This window comes from Nannospalax galili, unplaced genomic scaffold, assembly GCF_000622305.1.
Source record: "Nannospalax galili isolate Female #2095 unplaced genomic scaffold, S.galili_v1.0 scaffold1250, whole genome shotgun sequence".
In the NCBI taxonomy this organism is placed as follows: domain Eukaryota; kingdom Metazoa; phylum Chordata; class Mammalia; order Rodentia; family Spalacidae; genus Nannospalax; species Nannospalax galili.
In genome coordinates this window covers 362,494-383,939 of record NW_008328704.1, presented here as the reverse complement: position 1 = coordinate 383,939, position 21,446 = coordinate 362,494, and the positions used below count along the sequence as shown (strand labels likewise).

Here is a 21,446-nt window from a genome sequence, read left to right as displayed (position 1 = left end):
TGTGAGGACAGCTGCCATCCTAGATCTGGCACCTGGGGGCCGCAGTGGGTCTGTTGGTAGCCCTTGCTGAGCATGGCCACGGGTTAGCCCACCAGGCATCTGGGCCCGAGTGAGGGCAGTGGGCCATTCAAGTGTTTCTGGGTATGTGCCAACCTCTCTACTCTCAGATTTAGAGATCACTACACCATCCCCAAAGACCACTGGTACTCCACGTTCAATCAACGAGGCAGGTCAAGAGGGCCCTGGGCTGGTGAGATGGCTAATCAGGTAAAGGCACCTGCCTCCAAGCCTGACAGTCCGAGTTGATCCCTGAGTTCCACGTGGTGGGAGGAAAGAAGAGCCGCCTGCAAGTTGCTTTCTGACCTCCACACAAGTACCATGTGTCCATAAACATACATGAACACACAATAAATACATGCAATACTAATTTTAAAAAGAGGGCCTGGAGCCTGGACAGTGGAGGAGCAAAACTATTGCTTGCAATCTGGCTCTTTGGGAAGTTGGTGATTTCAGGGACAGCTGAGAAGGTGGGAATGGCAGGGTCAGTGCTTGTCAGAGAAGGGCACAGGTGCGTAGGGCAGCACGACGTGGGCACATCCAGCACTTGGTGGCCCCTGGGGTAATAGGCAGAACCCGCTCTTCCCAGGCCCACGAGACGCGGGATGCAAGAGGCAGCGCCGGGGACAGAACTGCGGTCCTTCCGGGGCTGCCCCGTCAAGGCGCTGGGTCAGCCGAGCAGCATCCAGGCCGCGTGGGGGCGGGGCGGGGCGGGGACCCGGAAGTGCTCAGGCCACGCCCCCAGGGCCGCGTGGCTGTGCTCCCGGCTGTTGCCGATAAAGTTGGTTGAAGGCGAGCGGGCCGCTGGTCACGTGAGCGGAAGATGGCGGCCCCGGCGGGCGGCGGGGGCTCTGCAGTGTCGGTGCTGGCTCCGAACGGGCGGCGCACCACGGTGAAGGTGACGCCGAGCACCGTACTGCTGCAGGTGCGACCGGCGGCCGAGGAGACGGGCAATCGGGAGGGGGGTCGCAGGCAGGGCCAGCCCTGCGGCTGCTCCCGGTGGCCGGGCGGGGGCGGGGTCTGGGGCAGCCAATCAGCGCCCCTAGCGCGGCGGCCCGACCCCTCCTGCGGCCTGGAGCCCGGGCGGTGTCCCAGGGGGCGCGGTTCGGGGTTGCTGCGCTGGGCCTGGGGCCCTCCGAGGGCAGGTCGCCCCCCGTGAGACCCGGCATCCTCCGCCTGGGCCGAACCTAGCCTCCTCGGGCCCCGGGAAGAGTGGCGTCCCAGCCGGCCCTGCCCAGAGACGTCCCCCTCCACCTTAGATCTGCCGGGCCTCTGTGCCCGGAAGTGAAATTTGCCAAGTCACTCAGTATCTTTTTGGTTTATTTATTTATTTATTTATTTTTTTGGTTGTTTGCCTGAGCCTTTAACGGCCGAGCTATCCCTCCAGCCCCCCCCTTTTTTTTTTGGTCTTTTTGAGACAGGGTCTCCCTGTAGCCCCAGCTGTCCTGGATTCACCATGTAGACCAGGCTGGCCTCGAACTCACAGAGATCCGCCTGCTTCTGCCTCACGAGTGCTGGGATTAAAGGCGTGTTCCCCGACGCCCGGCCACCTTTTTGGTTTTTTGAGACAGGTTCTCACCGTAGAGCCCTAGCTGGTCTCACTGAGATCCGCTCACTGAGATCCAGCTCACTGAGATCCGCCCATCTCTGCCACCGGAGTGCTGGAATTAAAGGCGTGCACCACCACGCCAGGCCTTCACGTGATCTCTCGAAAGAGTTAAAGTTGTTTACTGAATCTCTGTTGTGAGGCTGCAGAAACCCACACCACTCATATCTGTGGCAGGAGCCACACAGTGGTGAGGGGTACACAGAGTTCAGAAATGGGGCTCTGGCAGAGGTGACAGAGCACCAGGACCCTCTGGAAGGACCCATTCGGAGCTGGGGTGCTGCAGAGGAGGGTTGCACAGAGGCTTTCAGACCAGGCAGTGGCCAGGACCACAAGGTAGCCCATGTTCGTAGTTTCTATCTGTCTCCAGAGGCCACTCCAAACCCAGAATCATGGGACCAGGCGTAGCCAGGCTGTGGCCACAGCTGGGGAGTACCAGGAGTCCCCAGTAGGAAGAGGAAAGTAGGCAGCATATGCAGGTAGGGTTTGCTGGGATAGGTTCAGTGGGCTGCCTGGAGGGTGGTCCCTACCAGGTTTTGTCTGGGCAGCCAAGCAGCTGGTGTGCCTGCCAGAGGAGTGCCCTGCTCCACATAGGGTTCACTATCCATTCATCCCCCAGGTCCTGGAGGACACGTGCCTGCGGCAGGACTTCAACCCCAGTGAATACGATCTGAAGTGAGTTTACTGGGGCTCAGCTGTGGGGTTCTCAGCTCATCTCTCCACACACTGCTGCTGGTTTGGAAGGGCCCCCGTGGGGAGGGGTAGTCTCCAATAGACATATATTCTTTTTCCTTCTTTGGTCTTTTTGAGACAGAGGGAAACGGTATTTGCAGCTGTGGGTTGAGGCACTGTAGCTTTGCTCCTTTTGTGGGGCCCCTGTGGCTGGCTCCTAGGCTTGGGAAGAATGAACTGAGGCCAATGCCTCCTCCCTCCATGAAGAGTAAGCTACAACATTAAAGTGGAAGAACTGAGCAGGACTATGGGGATAGCTTCCATCCTCGAAAGGTGCACGGGAGGCAGTTCTGTTCTGGGTTGTTTCTCCCCTCAGTGGGCACTTTCACCCCTCTGATAATCTCCCCTTTTCTTTTTTCTTTTTTCTTTCTTTCTTTTTTTTGGGGGGGTCTTTTTTTTGAGACAGGGTCTCTTTGTATCCCCAGCTGGCCTGGAACTCACTATGTAGACCAGGCTGACCTTGATGTCATAGAGATCTGCCTGCCTCTGCCTCCCGAGTGCTGGGATTAAAGACTTCTGCCACCACACCTGGCTCAGACATCTATTCTTGTCCAGTTTGGGAGGCAAAGTCCAGAATCAAAGTCCAGAATCAGGGTGTCATCAAGGCTGTACTTTCTGTGTTCCAGAAGAGAGACCTTCCCACCTCTTCCAGCTTCTGGTTGCCTAGGTGCTCCTTGGCTTGTGACACATCATTGTGGTCTCTGTCTCACATGGCTTTCTCTTGGTCTGCTATGAGGACACTAGTCATTAGGTTTAGGGTTCTCTGGTCAGTCTGGGGGATCTCATTTAACAGCCCTTACCTATATCCATATATATATGTATATATGTATGTATATACCCAATAAGGTTATGTTCACAGGTTTTAGGGGCAAGGACAGTGATGGATCTTTTGGGGGGCCACCATCCTGCTTTCCAGTAGAGAGTTTTATTGTATTTGGTTGTCTTAAGTTCCCTGGGCTCCTAGACCAAAGAGCTGTTCATGGAGAAATGGGTAGAAACTGAAGACTGGTTGCTAGCTTTCTAGCCAGTGGAGCTCTTCCTTGTATGGCTCTCTGTGGTGCTGACACCAAAGGAGGGCCAGATCTTCATCCTGGAGGGGTTCCGGTTTCTAACGCCTATAGGGCTTTTCACTTTAGATCACAGCCTTCCTCGGGCTGGAGACCTTTGTTAGGAGCCTGTTATTCTGGTCTTATCCATGCCATCTTAAGAGCTTTCTTGGGGGAGATACCTGTATGAGGCTGTTCCAATCTCTGCCCCCCATCCTGGCCATGTGAGAATCCCAGGACATGAGCTCTGAATGGCCAAGCTGTCCCTGAGCATCCTGCCACAAAGCTTTGTGGCAGCTCTGTCCATTAACTTGCCCGTGGGCCACACGATGGTGTCTGGTTGGGGCAATGACTATAATTTGAGCCATCTCTTCTGCAACACCATATTAGCTTTTCCCGTGTCTCTTTCTTCCACCAGCTAACTGTGTAATTTGTTTAAGAAGTGCTGTCACTGGCCTGGCGGGCGCCCGGGCATAACCAAAGTGGCCTCTCCTCTCCGCCCACTGTTCTCAGTTCTCCTGGGGCCTGCTGTCCTGGCTTGCACGTCTATGGCAGGTTGCAGTTGACGAGCCTGTGTTGAGGATTTGTATTAACACTGCCTCTTTCTTAGTTCTTCCAAATGCCCTTGGGCTTTCTAAGCTGGTCACTGTCCAGAAAACCATTAGTTAATTTCAATAGTATCTTGCATTTATAAAGTTGGATGGTCACTGTATATTCAAATGAGATTGGGCGCGTTCAGGATGGTATGGCTATAGTCTGTATGTTTTTTTAAGTTTTATTTTTATTTTTTAATTTTAATATGTGTATGAGTGTATTGCCTGCATGTATGTGAGTGCACCCATGTCGTGCAATGCTGCGGAGGTCAGAAGAGGGCTTCAGATTCCCCTGGAACTGGAGTTAAGGACGGATCGTAGCCGCCATTGGGTGCTGGGTATCAAACCCGGGTCCTCTTCAAGGGCAGTCAGTGTTCTTAACCGTTGAGCTATCTCTCCAGCCCCTATAGTCTATATTTTAAATTATTTATCTGGGTCAGTAGTTTCCCCCTAAACTTTTTTTTTTTGGTCTTTTTGAGACAGGGTCTCCCTGTAGCCCCAGTTGGCCTAGAGCTCACTGTGTAGACCAGGCTGGCCTTGAACTCACAGAGATCCGCCTGCCTCCCAAGTGCTGGGATTAAAGGCGTGCTCCACACCTGGTGACCCTGAGCTGTTTAAATAAAAGTTTAGGGGGAGCTGGGTGTGGTGGTGCACACCTTTAATCTCAGCACTTTGGAGGCAGAGGCAGGTGGATTCTGTGAGTTCAAGGCCAGCCTGGTCTACATAGTGAGTTCCAGGACAGCTGGGGCTACAGGGAGACCCTGTCTCAAAAAGACCAAACAAACAAACAAACAAATAAGCAGCTCAGGGTCTGGCCAAGTCTTTTGTTCTGCCAATGGAAGGACATGCAGTTTTGCGTTTTTAGTTTGGGACTGGAACTTTTCTCAATCATGATCTGCAGGGTGGATAGTTAGTCTCAAGAGTGTCTTGGGAGCTAAGGGAGTCGGAAGGAGAGGGGACAGGGTCAGAAAGGCTTCTGAGCCAGGGGACCTTGCTTACCCTGCACCAGTGACGGCACTGAGTGGGCCTCTCTCCCGCCTGCTCTTCTCTTCTTGGGGGCAGATATTGACTCTTTCTTAGTTTGTGGGCTGTGTCAGAATCTGCAAAGGCCCAAGTTCTACCTTTGAGCTGTCGCTTGACCCTCCTCCAGTCTGAGCTTCTCATGGCTAGGTGTGACTCACTGTGCTGTCTGGAGAGGGTGAGCATCTTGGAAATTGTTTCCAAGATGTGTTTGCAGCCTCCACTGGATCCAGATCCTTGGTGCTTCTGAGAATCTGTATGCCTTAAGTCCCTACTAGGCCTTGAAACTTCCCTGCCCAGGACTCAGAGGAGGCTTCAGGCTCACCCTATCCTCCAAGGGGATCCACCTTGTCCTCCTTTTTTGGTTGGGAGGCACTGAGTTCTCTTGAGGCCACCCCTCAGGATATAGGTAGAGAGGTGAGGGCTGATGGGACCTGTATCTGGTCTGATCTCACCCTGAACTTCTGTGAGGACACTGGGTCAGGCTGTTCCAGGGACAGGTTCTTCTAGGATCTGCCTCCTGTGTTTGGAGGATGACAGGAGGCAGTGTGATGGGATGAGGTTTCTTGGGCTAGTGTATATTACCTAAATCCGAGCAGCTGTGGGGATCTGGACTGTCAGAGGGTGGCCTGGTGACCTTTCTTTGTTCAGGCCAGCTTTCTGAGGCCTGTACCTGCTAGTGTCCGTTGGTGTTGCCCTCCCCTTCCAGAGACTCCTCTGTTGTCTTCCTGCTCTGATCCTGTCAGCCCTGTACCTCTCCTTCCCTAGACCCCTGTAGTCTAAGCTCTACCTCTTAATCTCTTCTGCACCTAACTTTGTGTTCTTGTAGTCGAGGGAACAGCAGGTGGGGAGTTGGGTTATTAAGGCAGCATGTGGCTATGTCTGTCCTGCAGGTTTCAGAGGACTGTGCTTGACCTCTCTCTCCAGTGGAGATTTGCCAATCTGCCCAACAATGCCAAGCTGGAGATGGTGCCTGTGTCCCGGAGCCGTGAAGGGCCCGAGAACATGGTAGGTGTCTGCAGCTGTGATGCCTAGCAGCCTTGTATCTCTGTCTCTGCTGAGGCAGTGGGAGCACAGGATGGTCCTGCTATGGGCTGGGTGAGAGGTGTGCTGCAGCTCTGCCCATGGGCTTGAGGGGCTGCAGAAAGCCAGGCGAGTCCTGGGATCTATTTTGCCTTCCTGGGTCAGGCTAGAGCAGCATTTCCTACTTGGGTAACTAAGGACTGGAAATGGAAAGTTTCCTCTTTTATGTGGATTTTTCGTGGGTGTTTTGGTTTTAGTGGGGTTTGTTAGCATTTCCCTACCAGCCCCAGCTGCAGCTTTGCTTGCTCCTTGAGGCTCTTCCCCAAGTCCCCGTGGTACTCTAGGTCCACTGTCTTGATTGTCCTCCATGATATGCACTGCTGAGGCCAGTGCTTCCATGCTTGACTGTTTTCCCTACCCTGTGGGGAAACACGTTGTTGCTCTTGGTTTTGAGGCTGTCTCACTACGTAGCCCGGGCTAGCCTTCGGCTTATCTCCCTTCTTCCCCACCATTGCTGGGATCACAGGTGTGTGACACAGATGGGAAAGAGGCCTGACGCGTTAGCAGTCTCAGCTGGAGCCCACAACTGGCCATGTGAAGCTAGCGGGCAGGCAGTCCGGGGCTGTGGGCTCTTCTGTTAACCACTGCAGTGTGGATGGAGTCCTAGCTTCCTGTGGGGTTCTTCGGGGTGCAGGGAATGAGTGGAAGGGTGCTTCTATTTAGGTGTGCATTTGAAGAAGAGTTTCTACAAGGCAGGGGTGGTATGGCTTAGAGAAGGTGGCACTGGGCCACAGCATGGGTCTGAGGGTGGCACTTAGGGCCATTTCTTACAGGAGTGGGGCTTGGACGTGGGTCCGCACCACACCCAGGCTCAGTTGGTAAGCGTGCCTGTCTCTGTAGCGGGGTCAGGACCTTTCCACTTTGGTGTGTAGCTTATGTTCCTTGTTGGAGATATGGTTGTTAAGACATGTATATAAAAGAAGGGTGTCAATTCTCTTTGGGTGGGGAATAAATTACCCTGACGTTGGCAACATCTCACTAGATGTTGGCATCTCCCAGGATTCTGGGGGCTAGGTCAGGGAGCAACTTAGCACAGGTCTCTGAGAGACTGCACTGGTGGGGGCTGCAGTTGGCCTCTTGGTGCAAGGCCATTTCCAGGATGGGTCCTTCACCTGCTGCCTGCACAAGGTGCTCATGCATGTGATGGTGCAGCCTTCTGTGGGCCCCTTGGAGGTCACACCACTCCTCCAGGAGCTTGGAGGATCCCATGCCCTGGGAATCTATTCAGTCTGGTGGGACAGTGCTTTCCTTCCTAACTAGGTGTTACCTTCCGCCCTTCCAGGTTCGAATTGCAGTGCAGCTGGATGACGGCTCCAGGTTACAGGACACTTTCTCTTCCCGCCAGACTCTTTGGGAGCTTCTCAGTCATTTTGCACCGACTAGGTGAGCATGGGTGAGCAGGTCTTTCCCAGGCTCTTTCCCGCCCCCTCCTGGGAGAGGTCTGAAAAACACATTGTGCTCTGGCCGGAAAACTAGCCCTTTGGCTTTCGCAGTCTTGACTCAGAAGACTGACCAGAGATGTGCAGCTGGATGGGGCAGGGCAGCCAGCAGCTCAGCTTCCTCAGCTCCCAGGCCCAGTGGCCCCCTTGTCCTTCAGGAAGAGCAAGGGTATTCCTTCATCTTTATGGGGACCCAAAAGACCCTAAGGGCTGATGAACAGCAATGGGAAGTGAAATGTAGGGTGTATCTCCCCACACCCACGTGAGATCTGGGTTTTAGGCATCTTGGATAGAACAGGAAAAGGCCTTGTGGAGATGCCTCCACTAACTCTGTCAGTGTGACATGGCCTTATACACAAGGCTTCCTGGTAGTACTGATGTATGTCAGTTTTTGGTGGGTAGTGCTTTAAATGTTATTCTGAGGTGTGTAAAAATGGTATCCCTTTACCTTTCCTCTGTGGGGTAGAAGTCCATCTACTTTTAAAGGTCTCGACTAATGAGTAGTGCTCGCTGCATGGCGATAGGTGAGCTGCCTGCCCTTTCTGGGCCTTTGTGGCCTCCTCTTTAGCACAGGTGCTCTGTGGATGACATAAGCTAATGTGTGTGGAGCAGCGAGAACGTGGCGTGGTGCTTTCTGTTTGCAGGAAGCTGACTTGGGTGTAATGCTTATGGTGTGCCCACAGGTTGGAATGCCCTTCTGTATCAAAGCCTGTTTCAAGTAGACAGAAATGCCTAGCTCTCTCCGGGGGGTGACAGTGCAAGGTCTATAGGTTGGGGTCTCTAAGACCCTGAGGTCAGCAACCCCAGTGGCTGTGGGTGGGAGTGGGGGTACGGAATCAAAGCCAGGTCTGAAGTGGCTTTAAGAATGAGTAGAGGTCATGTGTGAGCAGCCATTGGGATGAGAGGCCCAGAAATGATCAGGGAGAGTTAGTGGCTGTGTGGATGGGTGGTCTAGCCCTTGCTACTGTCCTTAGAGTACTGGCATGGTTGTAGACTAACAGAAAGGTGTACTCAGACTGTGGACTAGCTCATGGGGAGTACTTGCCAAGCATGTGTGGCCCTGAGTTTGATGCCTAACAACACACACACACACACACACACACACACACACACATACACATACACACACACACACATACACACACACACACACACACACACAGAATGCATTCTTCTGGGCATGGTAGCTCATGCCTATAATCCAGGAGGCTGAGGCAGGAGGATTGTGAGTTTGAGGCCAACCTGGGTTACTTAGTGAGTTACAGACCAGCCTGGGATTTGTAGCAAGATCTTGTCTCACTGTGGGCCCTTTGTATGCTGATCTGTGAGTAGCAGCTATAACCCTCAGGAAGGCCGAGTGATTCTTGGTATCCACAGCAGGGTATGACAGGCTACAGAGAAGAAGACTGCGGGTGAGGATAGCTCTCCCCTGGGGGGTCTGAGGACAAGCCTGTGGCCATGCTCAGGGCAGGCTTGTGTACCCAGTGGGTGCCAGCTCAGCTCCTCGCTGTAGCCATCTGGGTAGGACCAGCGGCCTCTTTCCTCCGACCTTTGTGGCCCCAGCTGCCTGGACCTCCTTGCTGTCTCCAGGCGGGACATGGTGTGTGGGACTTGACTGTCGCGTGGCAGTGGGGGGCGTCACCTGGTGCTTTCAGGACTTGGCTTTGCCCTCAGAGGGCTTGAGAGCCAGGAGGAGCCACACTGCCTGCAGTCAGAGCTCTGGTGGTTTTTGCTGGTTTTGACAATGTGTGTCATTCTTGTGTTTGGGAAAGTGGCTGTGCCAGACTTTGCTTGGCAGCACTGATGTTTGTACCAGCCCTGGATCGGTCAGGTCTGAACAGGTGACTATAACACAAAGGGCATAGGCAATACTTGTCTCCAGCGCACAGTGCTCCTCCCAGGAGAGGAACCCTAAATGAACAGACTGTCCATCCCTAGGGGACTGCAAGCTTTGTGGCAGGTTAAGCATCTGAAGCAGCAGCGATGATGTTTTTACCCTCCTTAGCCACACTGGCTCCTGACTCCCACCTCAGAAGGTTTGCTGGTCTTGGAGACCTTGCTAGACACCAGTAGCACTCTCCCTTGTGGCCTGTGGGTATCTCTTACATGGGTGAGCAGGTACCACAGAAGCCATGCACCATGGCCTAGTGGTGCGTTTCTTACTCTGGAACTTGGTATCTTGCGGCTAACCTAGCCCAGGGTACGGGGCCGGGCAGGGCCTGTGAAGTCTGTGTGGTTGGGATGGTGGCCGCACTGGTACATGAGGGGACCCCATGTGAGACCCTTATGTACAAAGGGATCTGATCTTCCTGCTCTTTGCTTTGGAGATGCCACACACCAGTGCCGGCCACCGCCTGGGCTCTGTCCCTGTTTGTGATCTGTATCTGTCATCACACAGTGACCCAGGGAAGGACTTCAAGAAGACGCTGGCCGTGCTAGGTCTGCTGGCGTGGATAGCCATGGGTCGAGTGGCCTGGCACAGTATGGCATGCCAGTTCCCTCCTGCAGGGGTCAGTTGTATGTCTGGTATTTGGGTGATGAACACCTCAGTGCTCTTGTCTTCCTTCATGGCCCATACTCTGTTTCCTTGGCCTGTCCTCCTGGGTTGAGTGAGGGTTTCTCTCCTGTCCTGTCATGATTTCAGAAGGAGGGTCCCAGGGGCCTGCTCTCTGGTGGGCCAGTCTCCAACCCTCTGGTGTCAGGGTAGGTCCAACAACCAGGGTAGGTTGCACAGTGACTTGTAGGAAAGGTGTTCTACAGTTCTTCCTGGCCTTGCATGGAAGGGAGGCCAATCATAGACACCATGTACCCCACGGTCAGGCGTCGGCCCCGTGGGTGGGCTTTATGAGCCCACTAAGTGCTATTGTCTTGCTGTCCTGACAAGGCCTCTGAAGACAGTACAGCTGGCAATGCTGGGCCCTCATGGGAAGGGCTGAGCCCCTGAAGTGGGGAACAGACAAAAACAAGAACATAAAGCAAATTACCAAAGGAAAATGCACCCCATCACTCATAGGATCCAGTGACCTAGGGAGTGGAAGTGGGCACACCTTCACATCTGCTGTTCATGCTGTGGGCCGTGGGTCAGGCACTCAGTCCTGCAACACCCTTTCCTCATTTCAGCAATGCCAGGTCACTCCTATAGACCCTACCCCATTGGGGCTGTTGGCACATTATGTGCCCCAGAGACCCTTGAACACTAGGAGTTAGTCACAGGGGGGGCTTAGAATGCTCTCCTCGGGGAACCAGCCCTTGTGTTTTACTCCTGGATGATCCAGCACACTGGCTCTGGCCCTTGCTGGCCTTTGCTGGCCTGTCCAGTCAGCACTTATCTAATTCTTGTGTACTGCTTCCTGGTCAACAGCTCAGTTCCTGTCCTGACTCTGTCTTTCGGCCATAATGGCTATGAGGCCTGGCTGGATTGTGGCCTCCTCCTCTGCCTGGACCTGTTCCTACTGCTTTTGGGGAGTGACTAACCAGGGCATGTTTCCCCAAGGTCTGAGGTAGACTCTGTCATGTTAAAAGATGCAGGAACTAATTTCCCCTCAGTGGTCTTGGGTATCAGCTGTGGCAGTGCGTCAGGGCTATTCATTCCCCTCTGCTAGTCATCTTGATGCTCAACCACTGCGTGCGTCAGATGTGTGTCAGCGTGTGACTGAGTATGCTAGGGTCCAGCTTGCTCCCCAGGTGCTCCTTGGGGATGCCATGTGCAGAACGGTAGCATGTGGAGGGTGGGGATGTTGTCAGAAAGTTGAAAGGTGGATAGGGTGATGCAGAGTAGGGTATGGGGTGGACGCCTGCAGGGCTTGCTGTCTGTCTGTGATGCTTCCTGTCCCTTTCCCACTCCAACCTTGCCCTCAGCCTATGCCACAGATGTGGAGTGCGCCTCTGAGTGCCATCCAGGATTGGATAGGACAGCTCTGCTGTCCTGTTTGGGTAACAGTTACCTTGAGAGCTGACTGTGCCCTGCCTGACCCTGTGGACATCTGGTTGTGCTTCATAAGGGTGCTGTTCCCACCCTCCATGTCCAGGCATGAAGGGACATGCTGTCACATGGCCAGGACATGGTAGACTGCAGTCCCTGCCCTTGGGGGCACTGGGTCAAATGCAGGTTACAGGTCATGACTTCAACGGTTGAGAACGGAAGCCCTGGCCCTTGTGGGAGAGAATACTGCCCTCCTTTGGTCCTGGCGTCCCTTCTTGGGGCCTGGGCTGAGAGGTGACTCATGCAGTGGTCATGGCTGTGGGGATCTAGGTTGCTTGGGATCCACTGTATGGATCTGTGTCCTGATCTGGTCTTGAGTGTTGACTCTTAGAGGCAGCTCCAGATGAAGGCCTGGACTCAGGACCCCCCGCCGACTGCTTACAGGTTCAGAAGGTGCCGTTGGCAGTGTGAAACATGGGGGTGGGGCTGCTTTTCCCCTGCAGGTCTCATCCCCTGTGGAGGCTTTACAGCCCAAGCAGGTAGGAGAAATGCCTGTCCATGTGCTGATGCCTGAGGCTCTTCTTGGGGTTCTGTACAGCCTGTGGTTGCCTTTCTGGTAGTCACAGGGTATAGGAAGGCCCCAGGAGGCTGGGGTTGGCTGGCAGAGGGCTAGGGCCCTGGTCCTGGGTCCTTGGCATCTACATGGTGCTGGGCCAGGTGCCCTGAGGTCTCTGTCCCGTGTTGGGTCTCTGATTTTTTTTTAACTGTTTCTAGGGAGCATCTGCAACAGCCAGATGAGGTGACCCCTGTCTGCGTATACATGAGGGATGAGGTAGGTGTTGGCTACCCGACAGCTCTCCTGTACACCAGTGGCCCACCCCATTTTCCAACCTGGAAACTTTGCTGCCTTGAGTCTTCAAAGCAGCGGCAGGAGCAACAGCTCCTGAAAGCATGATGTGTTCTGTGGAAAAAAGCGGAACAGCGGCTCCTCTGGGAGCCGACTGCGGCCGCCCGGGCTGCTCCCGAAACCTCCCTCAGTGCCCTGTGTGTTTTTTCAGCCTCTCGCAAAGCCCGAGAGTCACAAAAGTGGTTTCATTTTAGTAAATATTTGCTTTGCTCTGTGTTTTGATCTTTTTCAAAACTGAGTACAGCGTGGCGCAGGCAAAGCTGGCAGAGAGGTCCTGCCAGCCCGCCAGCCCGCCAGCCCCGCCTACCACTACAGGGACCCTCCTAGCATGGGTCCTCTGACCTCACAGGGGCTTTTTGTTTCTACCCTGGCCCAGTGCCTTGTCCTGACTTGGGCAGACTCATGCTGTCTCTCAGGGCCCCAGAAAGGCCCTGAGGTGGGTTAGGACTTTCTCTGTCAACCCAGAGCTGTGCAAGGCAAGGGGAGATGTGAGGATGTGTAGAGATGCAGGAGGCTGTCCTGGCCACTTCCTTTCTGTGAAGAGATGGACCACAGGACTTCAGGGATCCATGCTTGACCGTTCTACTTGGCTGCACGCTCTGGGTCTTATGCTATAACCTTAGCGTGATTGTCTGCTCTTGTGGACGGCTCCTCAGAGGACCAGCGTTTGCTCAGTGGGTGTGGTGAGTCAGGCCTGAGCTCTCCTTGCCTTGAGCTGAGTATCAGAAGTGACCTGGGGGGGTGGTGGAGAGATGGCTCAGCGGTTAAGAACACTGGTTGTTCTTGCAGAAGACCTGGGTTCAAATCCCAGCACCCACATGACACCTAACAACTGTCCAGTCCCAGGGGATCTGACAGCCTCTTCTGACCTCCATGGGCATTGCACGACATGGGTGCACTTACCTACACGCAAGCAATACACACATATACGTAAAATGAAAAAAATAATAAAATTAAAAAAAAAAAAAAAGCAGCCGGGCGTGGTGGCACTCGCCTTTAATCCCAGCACTTGGGAGGCAGAGGCGGGTGGATCTCTGTGAGTTCAAGGCCAGCCTGGTCTACATAGTGAGTTCCAGGACAGCTGGGGCTACAGAGAGACCCCCCCCCAAAACAACAACAACAACAAAAAAAACTAAGTGACCTGGCAGAAGGGAGGACCCATGAGAACTTTCTCCAGTGGGTGAGATTGGAGATGGTGGAACAGTTGGGTGGCTGTAGTCAGATGGCATGCTGAGAGGGTGTCATCACCCTGATCAGGCAAGCAGAGCTTGAGACCAGGCATTGTGACTTGGGAGCTCCTACAGCTCAAAGAATTGCTTTTGTTGTTGTCATTGTTTTGAGACAGACAGGGTCTCACTATGCAGCCCTGGCTGGTCTGGAACTCACTACATAGACCAGGCTGGCTTCAAACTTGCAGAGATCCCCCTGCCTGTCTTTCACGTGCTTGGATCAAAGGCATGTGCCCCCGCACCTGCTCCAAGGTTTTGTAGAGTGGGTGCCATCACCCTGCCCTTTGTCCACCATACAGGGTAGACTCCCCAAGGGGAAGCTCCTGGGCCTTGGGGCCTGGTGGGCGCCTGTGGTGGTGAACTGATTCAGGGACCTGGCTGGGCCCTGGTGTTGAATGTTGAGGTTCAAGTTTCCTGCTCCCACCTACTTACTGCTGTGGAGGGCTGTCAGGTAGACTGCAGTGTGGGGCCTAGAGCCGTGCTGGGCCTGAGGATGGGGGAAAGGGTCAGATCCTCCCTGAGACATCGGTAATCCTGGGGAAGCCCAGTGGAGATGCTGGAGTGGTGGCTCTGGATCCTGTTACTCAGGAGGCCATTGGGGGCATGGAGCCTGCAGTTTATCCTCCTTGCCCCCAAGAAGTTTGCCAGGGAGCCATCCACGAGTTTCCAGCTTCCTGCCCCTAAACATCGCCATAGGCTGCTGGGTATCCTCAGCCCAGTCTGTCCTCTCCAGACACTGTGGATTTAGTTCACAGCTGAGCATGTCCTCACCAGTTGACAGGCCAGTTGTATAACTGGCTCTTAGAACATGGGGACTATCAAGAGCAGGGGAGGGGCTTAGAGAGAGGGCACCTCCTTAGTGTGGGGCTCTGGCCTGGGGAGATTGCTAGGACTTGGTAGGGAGAGTTGTTTCAGGCCTAGGAGTCCAGGAGAGGGGCCATGTGTCCTTTGTCTTTCTTGCAGGTGACTGGTAGAGCCGCCCTCCAGAGCACAACACTGCAGTCCCTGGGCCTGACGGGGGGCAGTGCAACCATCAGGTAGGGGCAACAGAGCGTCTTGAAATGGATATCTGTTCTGTTAAAGGAAAAGGAGGCAGGTGTGATGTATGCCTGTAATACCAATACTTTAGAGGCTGAGGTAGGAGGGTCTGGACTTTTGCAGAGGGTATGTGGTTGGGGAAGCATATGAAGAATTTACCTGGGATTAGGGACCGAGGCGACCTGCCCTCAGTGACTGGTGACGGCAGCTGCCTCAGTTGTCACTTCTGGCCCTTTTCTCCTCTCTCCATAGGCAAAGTAGGTTTCAGAAGGGGCCCTGAAGGTGGGGAGGACCACTCTGTGGTGTTGCACTTACTCTTTGGCTCCTCCCAGGTTTGTCATGAAGCAGTGTGACTCCAGAGGCAAGCAGGAGCCCACAACCATCAGGAGCAAGGCCCCCGGAAGCCCTGTCTCCTCCATGTCGGCTGACCAAGCATCCAGCAGTCCTCTGCTCCCTTTGAACTCTGGGGAGCTCAGCATGGGTGACCTGAGCCATCAGGGTGATGCGAGCACCTCGGGGGTCAACCTTGGGGGTAGCCCAAAGCCAGTGGATGCTCAGGCAAAGCAGAAGGCAAAGGAGTCTACGTTTGCCCCCTTTGTTCCCTTCTCTGGTGGGGGCCAGCGGCTGGGGGGCCCTTCTGGGTCCTCAAGACCTCTGATGTCACCTTCAGCCAAGTCACCCAAGTCCTTCTCTGGCCCTGGAGGCCCCTCTAAGCCCAAGAAGTCGAAGCCTGGTGAGGAGCAGGAGCCTGAGTTGGTAAGGAATGTATTGGGCACAGGGCTTTCTTCTGACAAAGGTCGCACTCCGGCACGTGATGGGCACAGACTTGCAGGCATCTTCTGGGAACAGGACTTGTCCTGTCTGAGCTTCCCATTTAAGCATGTAGTCTGATGGGTTTTGGCAAATGAACTGCCCACGCACCACCATCATGTGTGTCACCCTAGAATCTTTCACATGGGGTTTCAGCCTGGTCCAGCCCCATGGGGTGCTTCGGAGCTCAGCTGCCCACCCTCCTGCCTGCTTGAGAGGTTTTGATCAGGTGCCTGTCACCTTCCTGTTGCTGAGCAGCAGGTTTGGGGCATATATGGCGATTGTGTAAGGAGGAAGAAGGGTGGTGAATTTGTCTCTGGGTCATCCATAACTGCGTTTGAAAACTTGAACACGGGGACTTAGGCTTGCTGGGAGTGACAGCTCAGCTGGGAGGAGAGAGTGGCTTTCCCAAGCCCTTAGGAAATGACCTGGTTGGTGGTCCCTGGTCTAGAATGACACATGCTGTGTTAACTTTTCTTTATGGTAGGCTTTCTTTTTCTTTTTTCTTTTTTTTTTGGTCTTTTTGAGACAGGTTCTTCCTGTAGCCCCAGCTGGCCTGGAACTCCCTACTTTTAAGTATGTCGTGAGTGTTGAAAAGAGGATTTTTGAATTTTTTTTTTTTTTGGTCTTTTTGAGACAGGTTCTTCCTGTAGCCCCAGCTGGCCTGGAACTCACTATGTAGACCAGGCTGGCCTTGAACTCACTGAGATCCACCTGTCTCTGCCTCCTGAGTGCTGGGATTAAAGGTGTGCACCACCACGCCCGGCCTTATGGTAGGCTTTCTTAAGCCAGAGCTTGTTACTGTGCAGCATGCCTGTTGTTATGCATGCCCACTGTGTGGTGCCCCCATTGTGTTTGTTTTTTTTTAAACTGGATCTCCCTGTACCCCATCTGGCTTGGATCTCACTGCGTAGACCAGGCTGGCTTCAATCTCATAGCGATCACCTGCTTCTGCCTCCCAAGTGCTGGCATTAAAGGCATAGGCCACCTCAACAGCTGTGAACTAGTTTTGAAGAGAGCTCTTTGTCTAAATTCTGGGTGCTTGCAGCTTCTCCTGCTGTCCTGGTAATGACTTGGTCCCCCACCTCCAGAGTAACAGAAGTGTCTTGTATTTTGGATCATACTCTATGGGCAGCTGGTGGGTCAGGGTGCTGCTCTGTGAGCACCTCTATCCTCCCTGTAGTGGCATGTCCACAGGAGGCCATCTCTGCACCCTGGGAGGGCCCTCCATGTCATGTTGTGTCTGCCTCCCCTGCCTTCCCTCCGTGGGCTGATGGTGTAGGCCACTGTTGGTCTGCTATTGCCCGCAGGGCTGGTATAATTTTCGACTTGGTTCACTTCAGGAATTCTGTAGCTGAGACTTTCACTGGCATCTTTGGAATTGATGTGCCCCTGCTTGTCCTTAGGTCCCCCTGGGTGATACAAGATCTCTGCCTACCCCATATGAGTAATTTCATTGAACATGTTGCGGTTCCTGGCCTGTGCCAGCCATGCTTCTCCGTGAGCTTTGGGAGGGGTCCCAGTCGTCCAGAGCCAGCTAAGCAGGACTCCACTCAACAGGACCTGTGTTTCTGGCCCAGGGCTGGATAGGGTCTCTCTCGTCTCTGGCTAGCACATTGCCTGAAGTTAGCCCTGGGCCAGGCTAGGGGCAGCCTTGGCCTGGAACCTCATGTCTGGCATCCTAAGGAAGGCAGCTAGTTTGGAGAAAGGATATTTTATTTATTATTTATTGATTGTCTTACAATTTTTTTTTTTTAAGATGGGGGTCGCACTTTGTATCCCTGGCTGGCTTGGAACTCACCAGGTAGACCAGGATGGCCTCAGACTCACAGAAATCGCCTGCCTCTGCCTTCTGAGTGCTGGGATTAAAGGTGTGCACCAGGCCCGGCTATTTTTCCATTTTCATGTGTGTGCTGTGCATACAAGTGAGTATACATGTTTTGCATGTGTGTAGACACACGTGTGGAAGCCTGAGGTTGGTGTTGGGAATCCTCTTCCATCACTCTTCCACATTATTCATTGAGGCAGGTTTCCCAGTCAAACCCAGAGCCTCCTGGTAGCTAGTCTTGCTAGCCAGCTCACTCTGGTCTGCCTCTGGAGACTGGAATCACAGTGGGCTACCGTGCCTGCCAGGCATTTTATGTGGGTTCTGGGTCTGAGCGCCAGCCCTTGCACTTGTACGGCTGGCTCTGTAATCATTGAGTTCCTTCCTGGCCTCTTGCTTTTCTTTTTTGAGACAGGTCTTACTGCATAGCCAGGGTGACCTTAAACTTGTGATCTGTCTCAGCCACACAGGTGGTGGGAGTGGCCACCTGCTAGTGTGCTCTTTTCCCAGACAACCTGCCAGGCAGCAGGCTGAGAGTGTGCCACTGATGACATACTCCTTCAAGCTGTTTCCTCTCGCGTGTGTGGCTTAGGCTCAGGTCCTGCCCAGTGTGCCAGGATGACTTCCAGCATGAACAGGAGCAGCGAGGGTGGGCACACAGAGTTCAGGGTAGTCAGGCGGGGGTGGGGCACAAGGGGTTGAACTTGAGGCTCCCTGTGCCATTTTTATTTTATCAAAGTATTAAAGGAAGTTTGAGAAAGGAGGAAAAGATTGAATGTCTCCCTGACTCCTCTCTCCATTCTAACCCTCCTGTGGCAGCGTCTAGCCTTCTCTAGAGAGTCCCTGAGTGTGAGTGTGTGTGTGTGTGTGTGTGCCTGTGTCTGTGTGCGCACCTGTGTGTGTGTGTGTATGTGCCTGTGTGAGTATGTGTGTGAGTGTGTTCCTGTGTGTGTGTAGTGAGGGCCTCAGGGAAGCAGTTGATTCACTATGTCCCTCACAGTCAGGGCTGGCCACCCTGTGTGACCCCCTCACCCCGCTCACTGTACTGTATTTATGTGCAAGGGTAGCAGTAGCTCTAAGAAATGAGTGGAGAGGTTTAAGGCCGGGCATGGTAGTGTACACCTTTAATCCCAGCACTCAGAAAGCAGAGGCAGGCAGATCTCTACTGAGTCTGAGGCCAGCCTGGTCTACATAGTGAGTTCCAGGCCAGCTGGGGCTACAGGGAGACCCTGTCTCAAAATAACAAAAAAAAAAAAAAAAAAAAAAGAAAAGCACAGAAAAAAAAAAAAAAAAAAAAAAAAAAAAAAAAAAAAGAGAAAAGACAAACGAGTGGAGAGTTCTGTACACGTTCTTTTCTTTTTCAGTGTGGCAGATGGAAGGGACCTGGGCCTTGTCAGCAGGATCCACCCTGAGCTGCATGCCAGCCCTGCCTCTGGTTCTAATGTCACGTGGGGTCAGCTGATAGATATTTTTTTGGTCTTTTTGAGACAGGGTCTCCCTCTAGCCCCAGCTGTCCTGGAACTCACTATGTAGACCAGGCTGGCCTTGAACTCACAGAGATCCGCCTGCCTCTGCCTCCTGAGTGCTGGGATTAAAGGCGTGCACCGCCACGCCTGGCTTTTTTTTTTTTTTAATTGTCTGTATATGTATATGTATGTGTGTGGATATGTGCACATGAGTGCAGGTGCCCACAGAAGAGGGTATCAGATCCCCTCGAGCTGGAGTTACAGGTGCTTGTGAGCTGCCCAGTGTGGATGCTGGGAACCACACTTGAGTCCTTGCCTGAGCAGCAAGCTGTCTTAACTGCTGAGCCATTTCTCCCATCCCTAGACTTTATGACCCTTTTTCTTCGATGACTGTCGTTGAACACACCCACTTCTTGTGTCTTGCTTGTCTTGTGAACCACCACCTTACTGTGGATGTCCTTTGACCTCTTTGGTTTTCCTTGCTCTGTGTGAGTTCCCAGCATGTTTCAGAGGTTGGGGCTGTGTTGGTTGAGTCGTCTTGATTGTGGTGGTTTGTCCCTGACTGTTCCTGTGCTTGTGTTCTCAGAGTTATCAGCCAAGGTCAAGGTCACGTCTTCTGCCTTGACTTACTTTGACTCCATGGATTCACTCATGCCCCGTGTGCACAGTGCCAGAGTTCACTGGGTTTCTTCTGGGTGTTTGGTTATAGCTAGTTTCCCAGCTCTGCCCTCAGCTATCCAGCCTCTTTCCTGCTGGGTCCTGGTGGTGCCTGCTCCTTCCCGGTGGTGCCCAGTCTGTAGGGCTGGTCTGCCTCCCTGCAGTGGCTCCCCACTGGTTCTAGCTGTGGCTTATCTTGAAATGGCTGCCAGACTCAGTCTTCTCCTTGCCTCCCTTTGCCAAAAGTGACATGACTCTTCAAGGACTTTATCCTTTCAAATAACTTTCAGGATCTTAGCCAAGTTCCTGAGAAATTGCTGTTGGACATTGCCTGGCATTTACGTCACGTTTCTGTGTACCGTGGGAGAACGAGTCTTCAGGCTGTGCCACTGTGGCTCTGTACCTTGCGATTTCTTCTGTGCAGTGTACCCCGTTCTTTAGTGTTGGGCTTGGGCACTTGAGGTCCCTTTTCGTGTTGTGCAGGGTAGAGTCGGGTTCCTTTCATAGTTCAGGGAGTCCGTCTTGGTCCCTGCTGGGGTCTCTGTGACCATTCCAAATGGTCTTTTCTGTGCTCGTCCGAACTCTTCTTGGGCAGCTGGTCTTTGAGCAGTGGCAGTCTTAGCGGAGGCCTTGTGTTGGCCTGAGGGGAACGTTCTGTGGCGTCCGTCCGTAAACAACCTTCATCGAGTTGAGGGGTCCCTGTTCCGGTGTAGGTGCTGATGTCTGCGGGCACCGCTCTCTGCATCACGGTGGGTCTGTGAACTCTGCTTTCCCCTTCAGTCCTTCAGTGAACTCTGGGTCAGGCCACCTCGCTTGCAGAGCCACTTGCCAGTGACGTGTTTCATTCTCAGCCGCACGTTACCCAGCCGTTTATTTCAGAACTTTGTCTCTGCAGTTGTAGGGAAGACAGGCTATGCATTTTTCTTTCTCTTTGTCCAGCCTGGGAATCAAACATGTACTTGGTATCCTGAGTGAGTTCATCAGGGCTGGTCCCTGTCTGTGGCCTGGTGCTATGTGGCTTTTCCTGTGGTCATGTATAGAGTAGTCTGTTCCCCCTGTATACAGCCCTGAATAGACTGAAGGAATGAGCCCATGTAAGTCCACGGTGAAGGGTTACTTCACTATGTAGACCAGACTGGCCTCAAACTCACAGGGATCCGCCTGCCTCTGCCTCCTGAGTGCTGGAATTAAAGGGCTTAAAATAAGCATGTGCTATCATGCCCAGCTAAAAGCAACCCTTTCACCAAAATATCCTACCCCAGCATGGCCTAGGACCTTCCGAAAACTTCCCTGATGAAGTTCTACTTTCGTTCACACCCACGTGGCACTGAGGCTTGACCTTTTCCTCTGGTCCTCTGCCCTCCTCTGTACCCTGCTTTTGGAGGGTGCTGTGGCTGTTTAGCTGGCTTGTCCTGGCTGTCCTTGTCCTGGGCTCTGTCTGATTCCAGACAGACCACACTGGACCCCCCTGTAGCTAGGCTGCTTAAACATCAGCTTCCTCGGCATCCTGTGCAGAACAGGTGGTTAAGGTACCACTGGACCTTGACTGGAGGAAGCAGATGGGCCATAGGCAGCACTGGTGCAGCTGGGGGCCAAGAGAATCCAGTGCTGGACGTGAGGAGGAGGTGATTCTAGCCCAGCTGTCAGAAGGGACATTTGACTGCCTGGGCCTAGGGGCCAGGGCCCCACCAGTGCTCCTGCCGGCCTGGGTAGGCCCAGTGTAGTGCCCTCCTTTCCTGTATCTCCTGTTGGTGTTTGGCTACTGACAAGTTATTTCTAACTTGGGAAAGGGTGACTTTTTCACATTTGGTGATTTTTCTTGTCCGTGCAACTCTGTTTTCACAAAAAGCTTCTGCTTCTTGGAAAGGTATTTCACCCAATGATGTGGCTTTTGAAGAGGCTTTGTCTTTATGGCTGCATCTTTGTCCCACCTTGGTGCCTGTCTGTGCTGCTGCGGTGGCCACTGGTTGCTTGGTGAGGCAAGGCTGTGTTCTTTCTGGGCCAGCCCTCCCCTGC

At 53.4% G+C, this 21,446-nt stretch overlaps 1 protein-coding gene across 4 annotated transcripts in view; it reads left to right on the top strand.

Annotated features, from left to right (window-relative positions):
- Positions 1 to 788: 788 nt before the first annotated feature.
- Positions 789 to 21,446, top strand: part of Aspscr1 (ASPSCR1 tether for SLC2A4, UBX domain containing) — a 34,934-nt gene continuing 14,276 nt past the window's right edge. For 2 of the 4 annotated variants that reach the window (XM_017796941.2, XM_008828327.3), the window contains exons 1-7: positions 827 to 982; positions 2,283 to 2,338; positions 5,948 to 6,062; positions 7,420 to 7,520; positions 12,273 to 12,330; positions 14,598 to 14,671; positions 15,005 to 15,428. In XM_017796941.2, the coding sequence (XP_017652430.1) occupies positions 881 to 982; positions 2,283 to 2,338; positions 5,948 to 6,062; positions 7,420 to 7,520; positions 12,273 to 12,330; positions 14,598 to 14,671; positions 15,005 to 15,428 (930 nt within the window). In that variant the 5' untranslated portion in view covers positions 827 to 880. Of the gene's footprint in view, positions 983 to 1,568; positions 2,143 to 2,282; positions 2,339 to 5,947; positions 6,063 to 7,419; positions 7,521 to 12,272; positions 12,331 to 14,597; positions 14,672 to 15,004; positions 15,429 to 21,446 lie in introns of those variants that run through there. The other 2 variants (XM_008828326.1, XM_008828337.3) reach the window with 2 other exon arrangements.